The sequence below is a fragment of the Dromaius novaehollandiae genome, chromosome 22 (assembly GCF_036370855.1).
Source record: "Dromaius novaehollandiae isolate bDroNov1 chromosome 22, bDroNov1.hap1, whole genome shotgun sequence".
In the NCBI taxonomy this organism is placed as follows: Eukaryota; Metazoa; Chordata; class Aves; order Casuariiformes; family Dromaiidae; genus Dromaius; species Dromaius novaehollandiae.
In genome coordinates, this window is record NC_088119.1 from 8,260,443 (window position 1) to 8,282,767 (window position 22,325).

Sequence of the window (22,325 nt, forward strand, 5' to 3'; positions counted from 1 at the left end):
CCTCCTTCCCCTCAAAAAATCACTGTGGATTGCACCATCCAAACTGGGGTGAGGGAAGACAAAAATAAAAACGCTCTTGAAAGAAAGAATGAAGAATGAGGATAATGGCAAGGTTTCCTAAGAGGCTTGACTGTAGTCCAGGAGAGCAAGAGAAGGAATCAGGAACACGGACAGCACTTAGTGGGTTTGTGTCACCTCTGGCTTTATTCGTTAGCTTACCTTCGGCTTCTTCTCCTCAGCCTCAGCCCCTTCCTTGTCTTTGCTGTCAATACGAGCTGACGAACAAAACACACACAGTTACAATGAATCCCAGATGGTTGTTAACGCCTGTGCTACAGTGATGTGTATGATGGATGGGCTTTCCTGCTCTTGTTTAAATTAAATACTAGTCTTAAAAATAATAAATATTACAAAGTCACTTATTTCTTGTAGAAATAGTTCTACCTCTTAAGCATTTTCTTTCTGGGTTAACAGATTATCCTATGCACAGGCAACAGTGCATTAGTCCCTGCTGTATCATCAGATGTGCAGAACAAGGTCTGTATGAGACCATTTTGCCCAGATTTGTAACCAGTTCTGGTAGCAAATATTTAGTTTAGCAAAGAACAGCTCCCTTCAGGCCTAAACATGAGCCTCCCTCTCTAAAACAAACACCCATTTGGTCCTAATGACCACATATATAAAGACTAAAATTGAAGGATGCCCCCATCCTACCAGCACCAAGTTGCCTACAATATCATTTCAAGTTGTTCAGTGTGTTATAGCTTGCAAAGCACTTTCCTTCACAGCAGCTGTCACTTCCCATCTCTCCTGACACACTGCTTTCCGCCTCCCCAGCAGACAGCGTGCCTTCGATTTGGGTCAGGCCCCACAGGGTCTTAAGAGTTTTAGCTGTCTTCCTACTCAATTCGTACCAAGCATACAGTGACTCTCCCAGTATTGCACTGTTTTGCCCCATTAGTTTATAAGCACAACAGACTCTGCAGTATTGCTAATGAGGAGATTAGAAACAGGAAGGAAATAACATTTGTACGATAGGACACTCATAACAAAGCCCCCTTTGCCCATCAGCTAATTCCTCCCTAATCTGGGAGGAAAAGCTGCTGATATTCACCTCAATGTTTTGGAAATTCGCCCTGGTAGGTCAGCCCATTCCAACGACATGAACAACGCAATTTATCCAGCACTGATGACCCCGACCTGCCCCAGCAGCCACTCTAGGAGGTGGCAGATCCACCTCCCTTCCCAAATTCAGTAAAATTGCAGAGTGGAGCAAGGCTGGGGCTAAACAGCCACAAAGTATCTCTTTGTTAGTAGGAAATGCCCATTAATTAATTGAAGAAATTCCTCCCATTGAATCAGAAACTGGTGACTGTGGACAATGCACCCCCAACCCACCATCGGTTTCAGGCTCTGATGCCAGCGACAGCAAGCCATGCTGATGTGCCGCAGCACGTGTGCGAAGCTTCCCGCTAGCTGGTCGAGTAGTGAACAATGAGAAATATGTTATGAGCTTTAGCTCCAATGGAAAAAGCTACATCAACAATTTCCTCGTGAGCCCCGTGCAGCAAAGGGCACGCTTCTCTCTGCCATAAACGAGAGAGGCAGCGAGCAGGATTTCCAGGCTAATGGAAGCAGCCAAGCCAGCTTTGGAGATGCAGCACTGGGGTGAAAGGCAGAGCGTCCCCCAGGCCAGACCCTGAGCAGCCGGAGCTGAGGTCCAACGCAGAGAGACACCATCGGGTTTTGACGCATTTCCCCCTGCCTCAGTTTATTAACACAATTCACTGCAAATCTGTATTTCGCCATTGAGCAGGCCCCCCAGTGACATCTCTCCAACCTCCAGTAAAAGTGGAAAATAGTTCTTGAAGAAGAAAAAGATCTAAGAGCTGCTCTGCTGGTGGGAATCCTCATGCTTTGAGGGGCGAGCTCAAACCTTCCCCCAGGACAGCTAAGGCTGACATATCTGCATGAACGCAGCAGCTCCGGGGTCTGACTGCCCTCCCAACGTGCCAGCAGCTGGAGGATGCCCAGCCTAGTGCCACACGCACTGTTAAGATGCGCCAAAGAGCCACACTTCCAAACACACAGGCAGCTGCGGCAAAACATCCCAAATTCAGCCACCTTGTTAGACCATCCAGGCACACATCATCCTGAGCTGGGATCAGAGCACAATGTTCTGCAAGAGCATCAGAGGTGCCCTGTGATGGACACAGGTCTAGCTGCAGACCTTGCCTCCAACAGCTGCCAGCAGGGGCAAAGTACAAGAAACAGGACCAACGTGGGGCCTTTTCCATGGTTATACCTGCCATCTCACTTGCCTTTTTCCTCCTCCCTGCTCTTCAGGAAAGCTGATACAAAGAGCTGGGACAGGACAGACGGTCAGACAGGACAGTGGACACATGCAAACCAGATGGCACGTGTCTTGCTAGAACAAGCTACCGTGTGCGCTAGGCTAGCCCACTCCAACATGCCAGAACAATGTCCATCAGTCCTCTTCTCCGCTAGGAAGACGCAGGGTGTGAGTTAAAGAGCCCACCCTACGGACCCAAAGAAATCAAAGCAAAAACAGGAGAACAAAGCATGATTGGGGACGCGCCAGCACCATGCAAGGGACGCAAAACCAAAGCGTGAGGGTCTGGCAAACATGCCAGGATATCCAGGGTTAAACTAAAGGGGAAAGGAAGGGGAGGCAGCAGCAGCGACGCCTTGTAGATCAGTTCACAGCAAAGGTCCAGGCCATTTCCCAAGCAGCAGGACTCGAGAGGTGGCAGCCTTGCTGTGAGCAAGCCACCAGCAACACGAGCTCAGGACAGGCAAACGGTGCACACACCTTTTCGGAGAGGAACACGACTGCCTGCTTTCTCTGCAATGTGAGCACCAGGTTTCTTCTTGGGAGTCCGTTGTTCTCCTGTATCCAGCACAGCCTCTTCCAAAGGAGCATCCTTGCCTTCCACATCATCTTTTAACCCAACAGGGAGTTTGGCTATTTCTAGCGAGGGTCTTGAGTCCTCTCCTTCCCCAGCTTCAGCTTCTCTTTGGGAGATTTCAGAGGGCTCTAATACGGTGACAACTGTTTCTTCTTCCCCTCTCAATGGCTGTCTCCTCTCCTCTTGGTCCTGTCCTGCTTTGTGTGTTTCAGTTTCAACAAGTGCCTCTCTTGACACATCTCCAAGGACATCTTTGGACTTGATTTCTGCAAAAGCATGTTCTTCATGAGCTTCCTTGGCTGTTGCTAGACAGAAGCCCATTTCGGGTCCTGGAGAAACACGCTGTCCCACCAAGGAAACCAAATCCTGGTGAGCAGTTTCATCAACGTCACGGTCCTCATCTCTTTCCCATCCACTGGCATCTTCTTTTAATGGAGTTCCGGTGTATAATGGAGATGTCCCATCTTTAACATGGGAATCATCTGTGACATCTGCATCTGACAACCCCTCAGTGCACACATCGCGACTTAGCTCTGTTTCTGGTGCTTGATCCACACCAATGCCTTCTCTGCCTCGATGGTCCCACAACTCACCGCTGTCTTCAGACGGTCTGGAGTCTTGGTACATATCTGGGGGTATTGGGATAGTGACCTCGATTCTGGTGGGAGCAGCTGCTGTAGCCTTCATTTCATGTGACAAAAGAGGCTCCTGAAGAACCCCATCTGCCTGCTTTGAGGGCTGACTTTCTCTTTTTATTGCATCTCCCACATGCTCCTGAAGTTCGGGCTGCAGCTTTGGAGAGCTCGGCTCCCCTGGAGTTGAAGATGCAGGGTACGAAGCACGGTAAACAATTAGCACAGGCATGTCAAATAGGAAGTTGTTCATACAACACTAAAGAGAGACTAAGAATTTTGACAATCGATCTAGAGGGTAAGAGCAAGTCCCATACTGCCCCATTCAACAGACAAATCACTTCTGCACTTGCCTCTGGCTTTAAAGGAGCTCTGACCCCCACGGGAGTCAGAAACAGTAACAGCCACAGTGGGTAGGAAAAGCAGACTCCTCCCTGGCCTCGTCTCGGAGATGGTCGGGGTCTGCCAGCCATGTGCCATAAAGGCCAACATCTGCACTCTATGGCCTGGTTTAGCTATAGAGGTTTTCAGAAGCCACGGAAACACTCAGCTTCTAAGCTGATGATGACACCAGACCATCAGATTGCTGGTTAGTAACCGTCACAGATCAAGCAGGTGCCGAATGAAGCTGCTGGCGGCTTTTATTCGTTCAGAATATGTTTGCTGTCTATTCTGCTGAGAGACCATCTCTCCTTGCCATACGGGCCAGAACAAAACAGGCCTAGTACCCTCCCTCCTTCACGGGGTTACAGATCCCTACAGTCCTCTTCTCCCTTCCAGGAGATGTTGATGTGGACTGGACACCAGTCACATCCTCCCAGAGTTCAAACCATCTCTGCTTTGTTCTCCAGATCATTTCTATTCCTAACAAGCATGGGGAAGAGCACTCCTACGTCTCCATCTCCTACTGCTACCTATTTCAACAGCCTGTCTGCTCCAGTGGAGCAGAGAGCCTCCATGGAAAGGAGGATCAGTAAAAATGTGGCTGTAGCCACACAGACAGCCACAACAATTTTGGACTGTGCACCCACTCAGGCTAATTAGCGTTCCAGCACTGCCGCCACTGTTTGGGCAGAGTAAAAAGTATGACATTTAAAACCCCAAACTTAAGGTCACAGACAAACATCTTTTTTTTTTCAGAGCAAAAAAGACAATTATGTTCTATCACTGATCTCATGCATGACACAGACCTTTACAATTTCATCCAACATTTGCTGCATTAAGTGGTATATTCTGGTTGAGTTGGAGCTTTTCTCTTAGAAACTCATCCAACTGAAGCAAACATGCACTGAGCAATGGAGAATTCATCCTGAACATAGGTAAATTGCCCTAACAGCCAACTGCCCCAGAAAGAATGTGCATTTTGTACTCTGAATTTGTCTAGCTTCAAATTCTTTCGGGGTCTTTTTAAGCCCTAACCTGGTAAACTAAAGGGCTTATATTAGAGCACTTTACTACTTAAGATTTCACTGGTTGTTTTGTTAAATGACAGAGATTAAAACAAGACAAAAAGTCATTACTGACTCAGTCTTTTATCAGTGTTCTCCCTATTTTAAGGGAACATACGGTTAAGTGAAACTACCACACAGAGACCTCCAAACTTGTTGTTTAAGAGAAAACTGAAATAGGCAGCAATTGGCAGGTAATATTTGAAATGTGGAATTAAAAAACGCTTTTTATAACCAACCACAGGGATGTGAAGGATGTTTATGCAGTAGCCAGCAGAGCTTCTTGGCTCATTTCTTCTGCAAGCAAAGACAACGTGACCATAACGACTGCCGGTGCAGAGATGTGGCCCATCAATTCATTAACTTCCATACTCCAGGACGTGCCAGTTGTTCTGAGGTGGATGTGCAGTGCAGGGTCAAGAGCTGGCAGAATGCCAGCATGGCCAAAATTACAGATCAAAAGATGCTTCTCCAGCTGAAATTCCAGAGGCGTTTGAACACGCTCCATCTTCACACCAAAGATCTTTTTTTTTTTTTTCAAATTCCACAATGTGAAAAACAAGGGTAGCCAGTAACAAGATATCCATGACTGTGTGCACGCAGCAGTAATTGTGTGTTCCTCCAAATCAGACAACCGCATCATCATTAAAAGGAAGCAAATTTTTAAAAGTCCATTTTCAGAGAAGTAACAATTTACATACAAACCTAGAAATGTCATATACTGGTCACATCAGAGCTCCAGCTAGCTGTGTATTCCCATATCTGACTGCTGAAAGATCCCATCACAGTAGAGAAAAGTCTTATTAAAAATCTGGTGAGAAACGGCAGCTAGAACCAGCCTGAACAAGGCAGATGGCAGGGAGAACTTTACCACACTCCTGCTAGCAATATTGACTTCTTTTTTGTAGCAATGCCACGATTTTAAGTACAGAAGAGCTGCTAGTCCAAGAACCACTGGACAAGCTAGGAAAGGCTTTTTAATTGCAAGGAGCGGACTGCGAATAACCATGCTCATCTGTGTGTGGAAAGCAAAAACAACCAGGATTCTGCCCTGAGCTGAGAAAGCAAAGAAGACTACTCACTTCTTCAAAAGACATGGATGTTTGTAAATGCAGTAACACAGCCTAGAGGAAGAAAGATGTTGCCAAACAGGTGGAGGAATTTGTTACACATACTACAAAGAAAACTGCCTTACAGGATTTAATTGAATCCCTTATGGGATTTAATTGAGTTTTTTAACAGCACACAAAATTAGTGCTTTGGGTATGAGTGTAAGCGAGAGAGCTATACCAAAGTGAGTCTGAACACCTAACTGCTCCACTGGGCACAGAATTAAGACAGCATTGGTTGCTTTCAAAAAAACCCATCCTGAAGTTTTCAGTCAAGTCTAAACTGAGCAAAGCCAAGACAGGCTTTCCAGATAGCCAGGAGGTCCCTGGATAATTCCTTGGCTCATCTGAGCAGATGCACAATTAATGCTCTATGAACATTCACTGCCCACCGTGCCTGGCATTATAAGTCATGTGCTCTTAGATTGAGAAGAAAACACCTCTCATGTTAAAGTAAGTGCATCGGTGACTAGGTTTGAGACCGCCTTTCAAGTTGAACTGAGACACAGCAATTAGAGTCAAACAATCCACTTTTTTGGGGTGTGAAATGCAGGGCCCAAACTGACTCTACTGAATGCTGAGCAGTTCCTCCCTGCTCTGTTTATTATCTTTTCTAGCCTGGAGGATGCCCTGTTTTTCAACTGGACAAACAAAACCAGGGCTTCAGCCATCTGAGAGAGAAAGTTGGTGTGTGGAAAGCTGTGATTCTCTGAAATGAGTATGCTGGGACATTCAAAGCGTGTGTGACCCTCCCCAGTCAGGGACAGGGAGAACTGCACAGCTGCTCAAACAGAGCAGATGCATTAGAGAAGAAAAATCCCAAGCCACTAGCAACCACCCCTATGTGTGGGCAGCAATAACTGGATCCCAGTGACAGATGTTCCACTAACCTCGAGCGGCATCTCCTGCAGCGTGGTCCTCCAGGTTGGGGGTGGCTCCTATGCCCGCCTCTTCAGCTGGTCCCCGTTTGAAGAAAGAAAGGGAAAACACAACCAAAATCACAAGAATTATATTTTAAACATGTGCCTGGAAAATTTATTTACTTCACTGCTGATTCTGCCCATCACCGCTGTATTGAGAGCACAGCAATATCAGAAAGACCCATGACGACGATGGATCTAGCTAGATTTATTTAGCAAGTGCTGTACCAGACTGGAGGAATGTTTCACTGAATCGCACATCCTGGGTGGCAGGTCAGTGCAAGTTCCTTCAGGCAGAGGTGCAGAAAAGAGGCTGTTAAGGAGCAGGGAAACTTGAGGATTTATATCCCCTCTTCTACCCCCACCTAGCGTTTATGCGGCTGTCAGCACTCACATGAATATCTAACTCTTACCCGACCTGTACCTTCTTGGCGTCTGTTATCTAGCTTACCATAAGGAGCTCTGCCAAGGCCATTTGACAACATTAACCTGAGTCCCTCTGATATGAATCCGACACTTCAGGAATACTGGTAGATTAGAGAAGCACATTTTTTTTCGCAGCAGCCATGATTTGCCTCTATCAGAATTCCTTCATTTTATCATATGACTACTTTCAGATGAACTTAATTGATACCAAAATTATATTGTATGTCACAATTCTACAGTCAAACTAGGACATTCTCTTTTTTCCCTGTCTTTCCAAAGAGTTCAGGACACAACTTCCTCCTAGCTCCCCAGTACAGTCAGATCTTGAATCAGAGACCGCACATCCTTGCTAACAGGCGAGCCACCCTGTGCTTTGGTCCAGGGCTCCACCAGCAGCCACAGGACTGGATGCAGGACAGACAGTTTGGCTGCCAAGGGAGCGTACTGTGGGTCTGCTCAAGTGTTCAGGCACTGGCAGAAGCCCATTTCCACCCACCACCTTTCTCGGGACCCACACATACCTTGTCCATTGCTTCCAGGAAAACCCAGAGGCTACCGCACAGGAGCCACGCACTCATTTTGCACATATGAACCCAGCTCTCCTTGGATCCCCTGCCCTGTTGTATATACACAGCATGGCTGTAGCTCCATCCCTTTCTACACCACCTCTGAAAGACCCCCATCCCTCCCTGCAAAACCAAGCCCGGGTGCGGTGATTTCCCACAGAGCATTCAGGTTGAATTAGCCACTTCGCTTCCTCTGCATTATCTTTAAAATGTGCCAGCAGCCAAAGAACTGCTGCAGTGGCCTGGTTTTCACCTGCCGCTTCAAAGACAACCGCATGGGCTGAGCCGAGCAAGAGCGCCAGCGAGACAAGCAGCGAGGTCCTGCGGCGACCGCCTCGCCTCGCCTCACCAGCAAAGCGGGGCTGCCGCCAGAGTGGCAGAGACGACCAGGATCTGCAGGTAAGTGCTTAGCCTGGAGATGGGAGGAGAAGCCACCACAGAGATAGCAGATAGAAAGACTGTCAGATGTGGAGCTGAGAAAGAGAGAAGAAAAGGCTGCAAACTTCCCCCAGGCTGGGGAAGGCAAGAGTAAAATTGTCAGCTAGGAATTATTTCTGCAGGCCGTGGAGAAGAGAGAAGCACACATCAGGAACAAAGCACACCTGCAAAAGGTTTTGCAGCGTTATTATTAAGCACTAATAGGCTCAGCTCTCTGCTCTGTCTGCATCAAGAGATGAAACTGCACCTTGGTCTCCCTCACCTGTGGTTCCTTCCGGGATCTCCCCATGCTGTTCGACACCACCCTGATCCTCGTGGTCTCCTTCCTCCACTAAGGGTGCTGTGGCATCTGAAAAACAACGCAGCTTTCACATAGCCGTCGAGCAGCAGAGCCCTGTGGAGGCCGGGACACACCTCAAGAACGTTTCACTCAGAAAAGCACCCGACTCCCTCCCTTCAGTCGGTGCCTGTGGGGGGAGACAACCCTCCACCACGCAAACTGCCCGTCTCCAGCGTACTCCTTACGCAGCTGGCTGAAAATACACAGCGAAAGACAGCCACTAGTGCCTGGTATGCAACTCCAAAGGGACAGGGCTGGAACTGGCCAGCACTTCTGTCCACCCTTCCTTTAGATAAATTTTGCAAGCTAATGTCTTTACCTGAAGTATCCAACAGGCAGATACTTGGGTTAAAGCAGCCAGTTGCAAAAAAGTGCAACTAATTAAAAACATGAACAAGTCTCTAGACCACTTCCGAATTAACATTCTTTCTAAAAACATGGCATTCAGATAACACGCAGCAGCAGCACAGATGTGCCCTGAGTCCTACCAATATGCTCATCAAAACAAAGTTTTGTTTTATATATAAACACTGCCCACCTCATCATGCCAGCATGAATCATGCTGTACTAATGAGTATATAATTACAGAGAGGATAAAAAAGAGTTACAAGCTACAGCTAACTGAAAGGGAACACGGAGACCAGGAGGTGCCGTGAATATCTCGGTAGCGCACGCAACACGGTATTGCTCCCAGACACACTGAGCTAACGGGACCCTGCAGTCACCGTGCAGAAAGTCTTCAAGGACAAACTGCAGGCAACTTCCTGCACTGTAATAAATACTTTGCACTCTCAATCTAAGGCCTTGCAACCCACTCGCCACCTTTAAAACATATTGTCTCCTTCTGCAGAGTGGCAAACCTTGCTTGTGATCAGACTAATAAAGAGCACTTGTCCAAGAGCTCGGACACACAAGGCAACCTGCTCCTCCTCAGAAACCCCACCAGAACACGCCACGGTGAGCCTTTCGCAAGGTTCACCACGACCCCATCTATCATGGTTTCAAAGCAGTAAGTCAAAGAGCTCCCACCTTCCGTAGTTGGGGTGCTCTTAGCGTCAGATGTTTCAGAAACAGGCTCATCCGATCCATCATCGACTGGTATCTGAAGGGGATAGCCTGGAAAACATTCAAATACTTAGAACAAGTGCCTGGCTGTGAGTCATGGACTGTGTATTATGAACCTGTGACAGCCCCGATCCACAGCAGCAATAAAGAAACTGTAATTGGAGAGTATAAAATACCTGAACTCATAAGCAAGCAAAGCGTGAAAATGCCAACCAAAGCACCAGTACCATCGCCAAAAGAAGCAAGCAGAAGCCCATCAGCAAAAGAAAAGCCCAGTGAATCGGACAGCTAGAAACAGCAAAGCATGGCACAAGCAGGAAAGGAGATCTTAGCAAAACAAGCAGAAAAGATGTACAACTTCTGAGTCACTGCTCTTCTCTCTGCCATTTCAGGAGCCATTAGCCTCCCTCCCAAAGCAGGCTGCTGAGCTCTTCCACGATGTGTAATTCTAACTGCTGCAAATCAGCAAAATCTTTGTAAAGCACTTGGAGTAGCATGAACCTGAAAATGGGAGGACTTGGTTGCAGAAGTCATCTTTTGGAATGGTAGAACAAGATGCACAGGTCTCTCTGCAAGGAGTCTGGACAAATGAAACAATGAGAACTGAAGAAAATGACTTGGAAAAGAAGATTCAAACTAACATAAGCAAAATCCCTAGGAATCTGTGACGTGCTAAGCTGAGGCTACAGGCTGAGAGGGGCTATCAGACCAAAATGGACTACAGGAGCTGAATGAACGGATTCCATGGATTCTCTCCAAGGCAGAGACAACCCATTTATATGGCACAAGCTGCATCCAAAGCACCTCAAGAAAAGAAAATCAAGATGATGTTCACATGGAGCAAAACCAGAAGCAAGTCCCACCCAGTTCAATGGTATTATGTGGGCTTCCAAGCTCAACTGTGGAACATGGTGGGATGAAAAAGGAAAGTCCTCCTGAGAAACGCAAGTCTGAAATATGGGACAAGAGATCCTTGCATGGTCCCTGCTCTCAGAACCTTCTGCTCAGTTCTCCCCAACTCCCCATGCAAGTGAGAAAAGCAGGCAGCAAACAGCATCCTTGAGCAGTGTCTCCAAAGAAAATAGTGTTGTATTTTTATAGCCAACTGAGTAGTAAACAGAAACATAATTTGCAAAGCTGCAGCAACAAGATGTGGGATACTAGGGGCTGTTCTGCTCTTGCTAGGCAATGACACCAAACAACGAAGCGTGCCACACCACCTTTGCTATGCTCTTCCACCAACCTGGATGGTGGCAGCAGCATTTTCCTACTTCTATAAACATCAGAGCATCTTGTAGGCAATGTGTTCACGGGCTTCAGCCAGCTGATCCACGCTAACCCTCCACACACAGATATGAGTGCAGACGCTCTGCTGTTGGTCTCTCACACCCACAACTGGTGAGCTTTGAGCTAGCGCATGCCTAAGTCTGGATGACGTTCATCTTTGCCCATCATCACCAAAGGTTTGCTCCTTGTTGGAGGGACAGTGTCAGTGTCTAACTCCCCAAGCGCCCCTACGTACTCCTTCTAGCTGGCCCCAAGACCTCCTCACGCTGCCCCGCTGGCCCTGCTCTCCCCACCTGGGTCATTCTCCTCCCAGCAGTGGGCAAGGTCCTTTACACCATCCCCTCCTGGAGGGGCTTACCTGATGGGATGTGCTTCTCCTGGCCGGCTGAGTGATCATCCATCATAGTGACGTCCTGACGCTGGTCTGCCATCTCTCAGCAAAGTTACTTAAAGGGAAGAGGAAAAACAAACACCCATCAGGTAAAACCTGACACAATGCGCTCTGCCCTGGAGCCCAGTTGGTGTGCTCCCACCTACTGCTCCACGTGACAAATTTGGCTCATCAGCTGATTTCCAGGATCATTAAACATCCTCTCACAAGCAATCAACCAGCAACAGCCAACCATCTTTTCAGTCACTGCAAGAAGGTATCTACATCATTCCCTTTTCCCGATGAGCCCTGGAATCACACCACTGTGGTCAGGAAAGGAAGCAGCTCAAGATACCTGCTACCTATCGGGTTTCACACCAGTGCTGAAACACTCCCCAGAGCATCTAACACTGCTGCCTCCACATTCACCCAGAGCATGTTTTGTCCGCAGCCTTTGAGTGGAGGTGACAGCGGGAAGGCAGTGCTAACAGGCCAGATGAGGCTCTGAAAGGGCTGCCCCAGCCAGAGGCCACTCTTCGAACACAGCTGCCCCAAGCTGCACAGGAGATGAGGCCAACGCAGTCCAAACTCAAGAGGTCAGAACCAATTCACCACTGGACCTGAGCTGAACGGAAAAAAACAGATTTTGCAGAGAAAACATATAAAGGAGAAAATGTCCATATTGAACATAAGGAAGATCTAATTATTGCTGCACAAGAAAGAGCACGTGCCAGTTGCGGCATCCATCAGCATAAGGATATAGGCAACTTCTGCCCAACTGCAGCATCAAAATTACACAAGCCTTTAAAACCTCCCAAGGGAAAGGACCATCCTGGTCCACACAGGACACTGTCTGGGTCACCATTTTGTCACAGGGCTTGAGTTCTGCATTGCCGTAAGCTCAATTTTGCAGTGAAGTGCCTGGCAGTGACTGCCACCTGGGCAGGGACGGAGCCGCCTTCCCCGGGGAGTGCTCAAGACAGCACGCGTGCCTCCGGCTGCTCTCCGCCTCTCCCAGGGACGGAGCAGCAGCACCGCGGTCCGGATGCAGCACATCTCCTTCACCCCCGAGCCCGGTCTAGCCCGTTCACTCGGCGAGGAAGGGCCCAGGAGAAAATGCCAGCTGATACTGAATATGTGCTTACAGGCTCCGCTAATGCATGCGAGAGGACGCAGTTAAAGCTGAACAGCTAGACCTGCTGCTGATGCCTGAAACACCGACATCACTCAGGGGGATTGTGGTTGTAATTTCCAAAGAGGAGAAGGATGGAAAAATAATGCAGAGCAGACAAAACTTCATACTCAATCTGCCCAGAAATGGTTTAAAAGGTGCCAGGAAAGCAGAAGGTAACTGCAAGGGACAGCATGAAGAATATCTTTATTTCATTTTGCTTTCCATGATGTTGAGCACATACTAAAAAAAAAAATAATGTTTTTGTGGTTTGGCATAATGCGGAGAATTTTCTCTGAGGGCAAACAAAAATTCCTGGCGAAACCAAATACCCCACAAACCAATCAAACCATGGACCACCTCCCACAGGGCCCGACCTGAGGCAGCACGAATGCGTTCGGCAACGGCCCGCGGCACGAGCGATCACAGGGAGCGGCCTGCTTAGCACAGACTTATTTCTGCTGCGCCTTCCAAACTCTGTGTTTGGCAATCTAATCGCAGTCTCTAAACAGAAGGGTCTGTGCCAAGGTATGCTGCTGCTGCCGAAGCTCAAGCCTCCCGCCCCTGCGGATGCACCCAGCAGGGAGACGCAGCTACAATGATACACCTATCATTTTAAAAGCAATCCAAAAGAGACATACAGGGATCAACCAGGACCCTTCAGAGATGGATTTGGACCAGGCACTCTAAAAGAAGGAGCTCTTGCTTGGTTTTGGGTCTGAGAGAACAGCACTATGGCTTCTCAACCCTGAACCCTTCATGCTTCTGCAGTGCTAAGAAAGCCAACAGTGATTGCCTTTGTTGCAGAGCCAGGCACAGTATATAGGTCTGGGCAAAGGCCTGAGAAGCAGAAAGAGTCTAAAATTACGAGCTGCATTTCCAAAGTGCATCTATCTGCAAAAGGAAATGAACTGGCCAACAAACACCATCCCCTTCTGCGAATTCTCCACGATTCTCCTCGTCCTCCACACTGGTCGGACAGACATCGCTTTTAGCTGACTTCCTAATAGATGATGTAATTACAGCCACTAGCAACGATTAATAACCAGCTATTACTGTGATTGCAGGTTTGCCATAACCATCAGGAGTGACTGAATCTAGCAATGACGCTTCAGGTTACCAGCAGCAAAGCAGCAAACTCACGTGGTTTTGTTTGCTGGCAATAAATTAACGGGATGTATGGAACTAAGCAAGAGACGCTCCACTGCCAGTAACCAGATCTCTTACCCAGCTTTTTTTTAAGCGGTTAGGAAGATGACTATGCAATTTAATTTCTGCCTTAGACAGCTATAATGTCATTTGACAGAACTGTACCAAAGAAGTTTGAGAACTTGCTGCAGAAGAAAATCTCCCATAAAAATGGAGGTATGAAACAGGAAGGAATTAAGCACCTGCTTTTTGCAAAAATTTTCATGGGGTTTTACCCACCTAAAACGAACAGTCCTAATTCTTTGGGCACATGGCAGCCCTCCTCCCAGGGCTCAAAGGATCATATTAATTATATCCTGGTCTCACTTGGCTGCCTCTCGATACTATTTAGAGGGCCACTTAGCCCTGAAATACAAAAATATAACATCAACCTAGTGTACAGGGCACAAAAGCAACTTGGACATGAGCATGAGAGTTTCAAATTTAACACGTGAATATGCTGCTCTCATGTGTGTATATAAGGAAGGGCGGAAGAGTGAACTCTCCAGCCCAAATGCACACACAGGGCTGGGTACAGCAGCTTTCCCCATGCACCGCTCTGCCTCTTGGTAGGAAAATGTGGCTGGGACAAGCAATTCCTATCCCACCGCCATCGGTGGGACCTACCAGTCCTCCCAGCCCTGCTCAGGTCACTGAAGACCTAGGGATGCTAACATCTTGGCCTCCGTACTGCTGACCCAGAGGCAAACTGCTCACAAATAAGCTGAGCTGGATTTGAAGCTTGTTCTTTCCTTATTCTGCCTCCTTTTCTCTCTTTCTCCCACCTGCTTTTTGGAGAAGAGCAATTACGGTCTGTCCCAGTCTTCCTGGAAAGATACATTTAGTCTTTCCTTGTCCCTGGACAAGAATTTCCTGGGATGCCATCCAGAGAGGACTCCCGGCTCGACAGCTAGGGAGCTGGCGTACCCCACCGGAGGCTCGTCTGCTGGCTCCCTGGGCAGCATCCGACGCGGCCGGAGACCTTGCACTTCTCCTCTGAACGGTGCGTTAGCATCTGTGCCGCCCTGGCACGACAGCGGTGAGCAGCGATTCAGCCACGGCTGGGTGGAGCTGCCGGCAGGCGCACGGGGCTGTCTGGTCGCAGGATGCCGACGTCAGTGCCGTGCTTCCCGCTGCCCTGCCAGTGCCAGGGGGTTTTTGGCATAAAGAAATATCTGTGTGTTTTTCAGAGAGGCTGTTGGTCTTGCTGTCTCTCTGCGCTATGCAAGAAGGTGTTTAATGCCTTGTTTTTCAAAAGGAGGCAGAGACAGCCCCCGTTCCTGGTGAGCTCCACACATGGCAAGATTTGGCCATTTCAGAGTTAAAGGACTGGAATGGGCTCAGGAGGATTTCAACATTAATTTTTCAAGGATGAGAGAGGAAAAGCTGTCTTATCTGTCATGAGGAAAAAAGCACCATCAAAAGCCACAAAGATGCATCAAAAAAAATACCCAGTGCGGGTCTGAGAGCACCTGAAGCCTGGCTGCAGCTCAAAAAAAGCCCTGGGTGCTCATCCATTCGGACACCGAGATTCGGGGGGCTGGTGCAGGGTTTGCCATGGAGAGCAGAAGCATCTCGCTGCAGAAAACAGGGCACGTCCCCCCGCCGGGTCTGCAGCGCGGCAGGCGGAGCAGAGCCGCTCTGCGCCGGAGCGACTACGCGTGGCAGTCAGCGGCGGCAAAGAACAAAAACTCCTCAAATTAGCGTGACCCAAGGGACAGAGAGGGGGACACAGCTCCCGCTTGGAGCACACGGCTCCCACAGCACTTTGCTTTTAGCTGAAGAAATGCCCACTCACCAGATGCCTCTCCCAGCCACGGTCCCTCCCGTGCATACAAAGCATTCCCTGCGAGGAGCCCAGGAAACATCTCCTACCACGCTGCCCTCCACGGCCCGGCATGGCTAAGACTCAAACCCATTACAACGGCGCTGATGAGATGCCATCAGCACCAGAGAAGTAAATAAATAATGGTAGGCACACAAAATGATTCGATGGGTAAGTACAAGCGAGCCACTGCCACCATTACCTCTAAACTGCAAAGCTCTCCCAGCAGAATTTGAAACACAGGCCATATAATCGTGCAGTTATACTCGCCAGCAGTATTATCTATATGGATGTTTTATGCCTCTCTGATGGATGCTGATGGATGCAAAACCAAGAGGCAAAACTAAGCTGCCTATATGCAAAACACTTCTCCTTCTAGCTGGGACGTTTCAACTTTGCTTCGGGTTTTCGCTCAGGTTATAAAGTCATAAGACTAAATGGAACTTAAAACGGCATATTTTAGATGGGTTTTTTTCTTTTTAAAGATGGTCTGAAAATTGCACAGCTGAGAAACTACTTAGAATTTTGGAAAAAAAAAGATATAATGATAATCCTCCTTTTTTTTTCTCTCTTTTCAAATAGGAGGAAGGGGAAATCCCTCTTGGGGAAAAACATAACATTAAGGGAAAAATTGTTTGAAAAAAATGTAAAACCAGCCCCACCTTAGAGCAATGGTTCACTAATGAATAATTAGGCCAAGGATAGCTGCAGATAACCTTCGGCAGCACCCTCTGCACAACCGATAAAGCAGGAACCCTCGTAAGGATCTTATCCATTTCCAGCAGAACTATTCTCGTCAACCAGGGACACTATCTAAAGAGCAACAGCCTATCCCGTTATTAACAGCTCCTTCAAACTTTACATTTTTCACACCCATAGCCTGGCTTTTGGGAGAAGAGGCGTATTTAACAGCCGTAGTTGAGCTGTGCAACAAGGCATTCGAGAAGGCAACTAGGGGTGCAAAGGTTTTATTGCCAGGAGTACGAGAAACAGGCTGACCTGTGGCAGCAGCAGTGTGCGCTCGGTCCGGCTGTACCTCTGATGCTTGCTCTGCATATGCAACCTATTTAAGTCCCTCAGCACAAATCTGATTTTCCCAAGTTTCCAAGAGAGTTAAGTTTAACTGGTCAGAGCTCTGCAGTCTCCTGCCATCAAATGCAGTAGTGTTGCTGTTCAAGGCAATGGTTTTGCTGTTCACATTAGTGCTACGAGGAGATGCAGACTGAGACGCAGTGTATTTCACTCCAAGGTTTGGAAGTGGTAAAGGAATACAAAATATTGGCCTCCAAACCTGTAACTTGTTGGAGGATCCTTCACCGGCGCAGGTCAGAGCCGCGGGGGACCCCCCGGCGCAGCAGCGGGGCACAGCACGGCTCGCGGCGTTCAGGCCACCGGGCACCTCCGAGGCGCAGCTCTGCTCCGTGACACAGCAAATTAAGCTCAATGCTGCGGTAACCAGGAGCAACTCTCCGGTAGTGTGTGAATAGCATTTCATGGCTGAACCTGGCCCCAGAACGATCCCTGCAGGCATGTTTTGTACAAACTGTGAGGGGCTAAAAGCCAAAACAGCTACAGAAGCAATTTACATCCCAAAGAGCCCAAAGCCTATGGGACCACATCTCCAGCAAGAAAAAGCCTTAAGTGAAATGAAACAATCCTTTAACAGCCATCAACATCGCTGAAGTTTAGGACAGGAAGCAAAAGCTGTTAAGAGTCAGTTCACAGTCCAGAAGAGATTTAAAGAGGAAAAAATAAGTTTTCCATGTGGAATTTGGCAAGGATACTAAAAGCAACATCACTGCTTTCACAGGGGGTTGCAGAGACCCGACAGCAAAGCCTACCAGCTTCGTGTGATGGTTCCCACACCGCCTGCAAAACTGCGCACTGCCACAAAGGTTTCTGTGCCAGCCCACGGCCAGCCTGACCTCGCTCAATGTGCAAGACGTAACGATCGTGGCTCAAGACAGCAGAGCCACAGCCCTGACACTGTCCTGCATCAGTGCCCTGAAGTGAGTCAGAAACGAAAGCGCTGCTGCTCCACTTCCACTGCCCATTCTGCAACTTTATTTTCTAAACAGCTTATGAGGCTTGAAGGCATGAATGCAATGGCTTGGTCTGGGCTGACAGCAGAAATAAAAGCACAGCTGGGGTGGCACTGTTTTGAGTAAATACAACTGCTCAATTCATGGCAAACCCCCCCAGCACAACCCACACGTGAAAACAGGTCCAAACGAAACAACTGCTGCATCCTTCCTCCAAGGGGAGCTGTAATAACTGCTGTAAATACTATTTCACAAAGAGGGAAGGAGAAAGGAGAAGGCCTATGCAAACCAGTAAATGCAGAAAGTAAATGAAGCCAATAAATGAACAAAATACATGAGAAGTTCCCAGCTAGAACACATTTGAGCCCGGTACTTAGGGCATAAACCAGCTTGTGGCGTTGGAAAGAAACTTCTCCCACGAAGGGGCATGTTTCTCCCCTCCGGTGATCCCTCTGAGCTGCACAGCAGAAGGCCACACGGCACCAGGCAGCCCCACGCCTGCTCTGAGGCAGCAGTTCTTGCACGCTAAGGACCAGGCACCCTGGACGACTTTTTGGATAGCAATCAGGACACATCCGCACCCAGCACAAAGACATAGCAGATCCCTCTTGCTGCTGCCGCTCAGGCTAAACAGCAGCAAACCACGCGCAAAGCCTCCAGCACTCTCCGCCTGGGAAGATTTAGATCCCAAACTAAGTCCAGCAGCCTGAAGTCTTAATCCCTTGGCAAAAGGTTTCTTTGCAATGAAATGTAAATAAAACCGGCAGTGAAAACAACGTACCCTATTGAAAACGGGCCAGTGGTGGAGCGGGAAGAAAGCAGATGCCGGGACCACACAGCTGTGCTTCGATGGTGCTCGGCCTTGCGTAATCTGTGCCAGACGACATCATTAGCGCTGTCACAAAGGAGCGTGAAAACACGTCCCCGCAGCCCTCCTGGTGCCAGGAGATGAGTGCTCCCACGACGCTCCCCCAGGAAAGCGGGTCAGCACCTGCACCCCGCTCACCGCGGGCCCCGCAGCACGCAGCACTGCGACTGCGGCCCCAGGGACCGACGGCCTGATGGGACCGACAGCAGCCGTTTCTGATCGGTCGTGGGGTCATCCTACATCACACAGAACGAGGTAGAGTCTGGATCTGCAGCTATTCAAACCGCACAGCTCCAGCGATCACAAGCCTGAGAACTAATGGCTCAGTTCCCATATGCCCCAGCCCCAAAATAAACTAGACAGAGACGGATCTGTTTGCAGCTGGGTGCGGTGGGTTATTAGCTGCACACTGATAGGAAAACAGAGAAAAGAGACATTTCAGCAAAAGGTAAGTGCAATGCCTTGAGAGATACTGGCTAGGTTTGCACACTCTGGTAGTCACCACTGGATCCATCTGAGAGGCTTCGCTACCAGCTGCACACTGCTACCTGTCCACACAGTCACGGAGGGATCCAGCTAATTTCCAGGCAATGGTGGAGTAAAGCCGCTTGGCTACCGTGTCCTGAGCTCAGCTGCAGGAATGTCCTACTTCTCCATTACTTAAGCAGTAAGGACAGTAAGTATCCCGTCCTGTTACTTGAAAATGAAAACTCAGCTAACATGAGCTATCTAAGCGTAACCTCTGAAAGGTGATCAAACACAAACAGGGGTTTTAAAAAAAGCATGATTCCATTTGAATTACTCAATTAAAACAAAGTGACAGCCTCATGAAATAACATCAGCCTGAAAGGCTGTTCATAATTCATAAGCAACTTCCTTTTCATCTCCTTTGTGTACTTTTCCAAGTACTGTTTTTCCCAGAAGCTGACAGATGAAGGAATATGGACACTCATCTCATTAATCACAAGCACTGCCTAATATGCAGCGAGCAAGAGAAATTATATGGAGTTTCAAGTTACCTAGTCAAGAGGCTGGAAAACTTCCTTTGGGGTACAAAGAAGGATGGAAGTCTCTTAGTAGAACAGGAGCGAGCTGCAAAAGAAATAGTCTCAAAAATGCATTTTTCTTCATTGTTTTTAACATTTTTTCCTTGTTATAGTATAACTAACTCCTTGCAGGCCTGGGACGTTTGACACCTCTCCCTGGTGACAGGAGACCTTCTGTGCAGACTTGAGCTGGTTTTGGTTCGTCACAGAGCAGCTTTGGGGAACGCGGGAGTCTCATCGCAGCAGGGGTGCTCCCGCTGGCTCGGTGAACACCCACGTGGGACCTGAGGGCTCCTGAGCAACAAGGCAGTAGAGATCTCCCACATCAGCTAATGATGTGAGGATGGATGGAGAGATGACAGATGACACATTTGAGGACTTTGTGTCATGCATCTCTACCAACATGGAGAAAATCCACCTAATTCTGCACCGTTTCCCAAAGGGGCATGAATACGAAAGCAGCTGTGGTGGGTGGCAGAGACGGGGCCTCTCCCTGCTGCAAAGGGCCATTGCAACAGCGAAGCAGCTCAAACCGGGAGGGCTCAGGCAGGCGAGAGGCAGCCGATGCCGCAGGGAGCAGAGCAGGCGGTGCTGGCAGGAGCAGGGCAGAGCTGCTGCAGAGCATCGCGTAGAGCCACCCAGAGCGGGCGAGCGTCACCAGAGGAACGTTTTCAGACGTGGCCAAGGGACCGGGACGAAACACGGCACTGGGATGCTGGGGTGGGCTGGCTGGGGCTACAGTCCCCTGAGCCCTCTCCCTCAAACCCACGCTGGCAGTATACTTAGTTGCCCCTATCACCAAGTCGGGGAAGATGAGGAGAAAGGAGGGTGATAACACTGAGGGCAAAGAAGCCCCAAGCGATGAGATGCCACAATTCTGTAAAAACAGCATTAAAAGGAGAAAGGAGGGCTGGTTTCAAAGATGTAAGAATTCAGGGAACCATCACTAAGTGGCGCTTACAAATGTAACCTCTCCAGAGCCAGCAGCAGCACAAGCTAACTGCCGGGAGTCACCAGCTGGCAAAGGTCTCCGGGGCGCGCTCGCAGCCAGAGAGAAGCCGAGGGATACTCGCGTGCCGACAAGTTCTCCAGTGTTGCTGAGAATTAAACTAACAGAATTTGCCATCCCAAATCAGCTTAAACCCAGTTCAGCAGCTGCCTCCAAGCAGGGTGGCAATTACGAGACCGGATTACTTAGGCACACAACTCCAGCCCACGGGCTCGAGCAGCCAGAGTAGCTGGAGTCGGGCAACAGTTGGATCTGGACATCTCTGCCCAAGAAAAAGGATGCCGTAACATGGCCCCTTCCAGGAACCGAAACTTGCTGGAAATTGCATGAGGGAACATCTATTTTGCAATGTAGGAATACGAACCCTAAATCTTGCACTAATCTCTATTGACAGAAGCACAAGATAGTTTACAAAAGATGCATCATTACCCCATCCTCCCTGCAAGGAGAAATGAGGCGAAAAGCCCGGTCACAAAACAGGCTGGGGACAAACCAGAGGGGAAGCCAGGCTCCTCGCAGGTAGCGCAACCTCTGCCCTCCCACCTGTGCTGCCTCTTCTGCCATCCTCCTCCTCCAGGGAAGGGCTCTCTGGATCAGCACTTCAGTAGGGGAATATGGAGAAAGATCTCAACCAAGGCTACAGGGATGTGCATGTCAGCAGAGGCGGTGAGGCCCTGAAGACCCGTTTGCCTGGAGAAATCCCTAACTGGGTTATGAGGCTGAACTCGTTTTTAACTAACATTTGTGAGGCTAGTTGCAGCAAAGCCCCACGTCTGAGGGTCCTGCTGTAAAGTTAAAAAGTGTTTAGAGACTTCAGGTTTCCTGATACAGCAAAACACTGTGCAGACTAGGACAGCGTTACAGACAGGAGGAGGAACACACAACCGTGGAGTGGACCTGGTAGTGGTCATTCGGGGTCATCACCTCCTCCTCTGAAGCTTAGCTGGCCATGCTGATACTAAACAGGGGTTTAAATTCCCCACTGAGGAGTGGTCCCCAAAAAGCATCAGATCAGAGAAGAGGGGAAGAAGGCAGTAGAGCTCCACATTTCGCCTCAGCTGAAATCTGAGTGCTTCCACGTCAACCTGTAGCATCTCCGGCTGCTATTAGTATCTTCCTTCCCTGATCTTTTACTCCTCCCTATATTCCTTTTTTCCCTTTTGTCTGGCTTAACTGAAAGTCAAAACCAACCCTTTGCAACACCACAACAGCAGCCCCCCCACATGTATCCTTTTTCTGTGCGCTTACAAGGGGGCATTAAAGGGTGATTGCTACAAACGGAGGTAGTGACACTCCGGATCGCACTTCCCATGCCGTGCTGCGATGCAAAGATCAGGCTGTCTCTAAGTCCACTAACTTTAGCCAGATTAAAGCTCTGATCGGAGGGACTTACACAGCAGCAAAAAAAGAAAGCATCAATAGTTTTAAACCTTGCTCTCTCTGTTCAGCAGGCTCTTCATGAATAGAAGGAAGAGAAGCCTCTTTAGCAGGGATTTACTAGGCTACCTTTGGATTTCTGCCCAGCCCCCTGCTGCAATATCTTGCGGTTGTGCATTTCGCAGGGCTATGAGATGGTCTACGGGCAGATAAATTCTTCCTCCCCCCAAATCCTGCTTGCTTTGCGAAGCCTTTAAGCAGCTGGACA

At 48.7% G+C, this 22,325-nt stretch overlaps 1 protein-coding gene across 5 annotated transcripts in view; it reads right to left on the bottom strand.

Annotated features, from left to right (window-relative positions):
• Window positions 1-22,325, bottom strand: part of MAPT (microtubule associated protein tau) — a 56,470-nt gene that overhangs the window by 18,541 nt on the left and 15,604 nt on the right. For 3 of the 5 annotated variants that reach the window (XM_064524543.1, XM_064524544.1, XM_064524545.1), the window contains exons 2-7: window positions 11,520-11,607; window positions 9,839-9,925; window positions 8,732-8,818; window positions 7,010-7,075; window positions 2,834-3,742; window positions 220-275 (exon numbers count right to left, since the gene is read on the bottom strand). In XM_064524543.1, coding sequence (XP_064380613.1) covers window positions 220-275; window positions 2,834-3,742; window positions 7,010-7,075; window positions 8,732-8,818; window positions 9,839-9,925; window positions 11,520-11,592 — 1,278 coding nt within the window. In that variant the 5' untranslated portion in view covers window positions 11,593-11,607. Of the gene's footprint in view, window positions 1-219; window positions 276-2,833; window positions 3,743-7,009; window positions 7,076-8,731; window positions 8,819-9,838; window positions 9,926-11,519; window positions 11,608-18,538; window positions 18,629-19,644; window positions 19,718-22,325 lie in introns of all 5 variants that reach the window. The other 2 variants (XM_064524542.1, XM_064524546.1) reach the window with 2 other exon arrangements.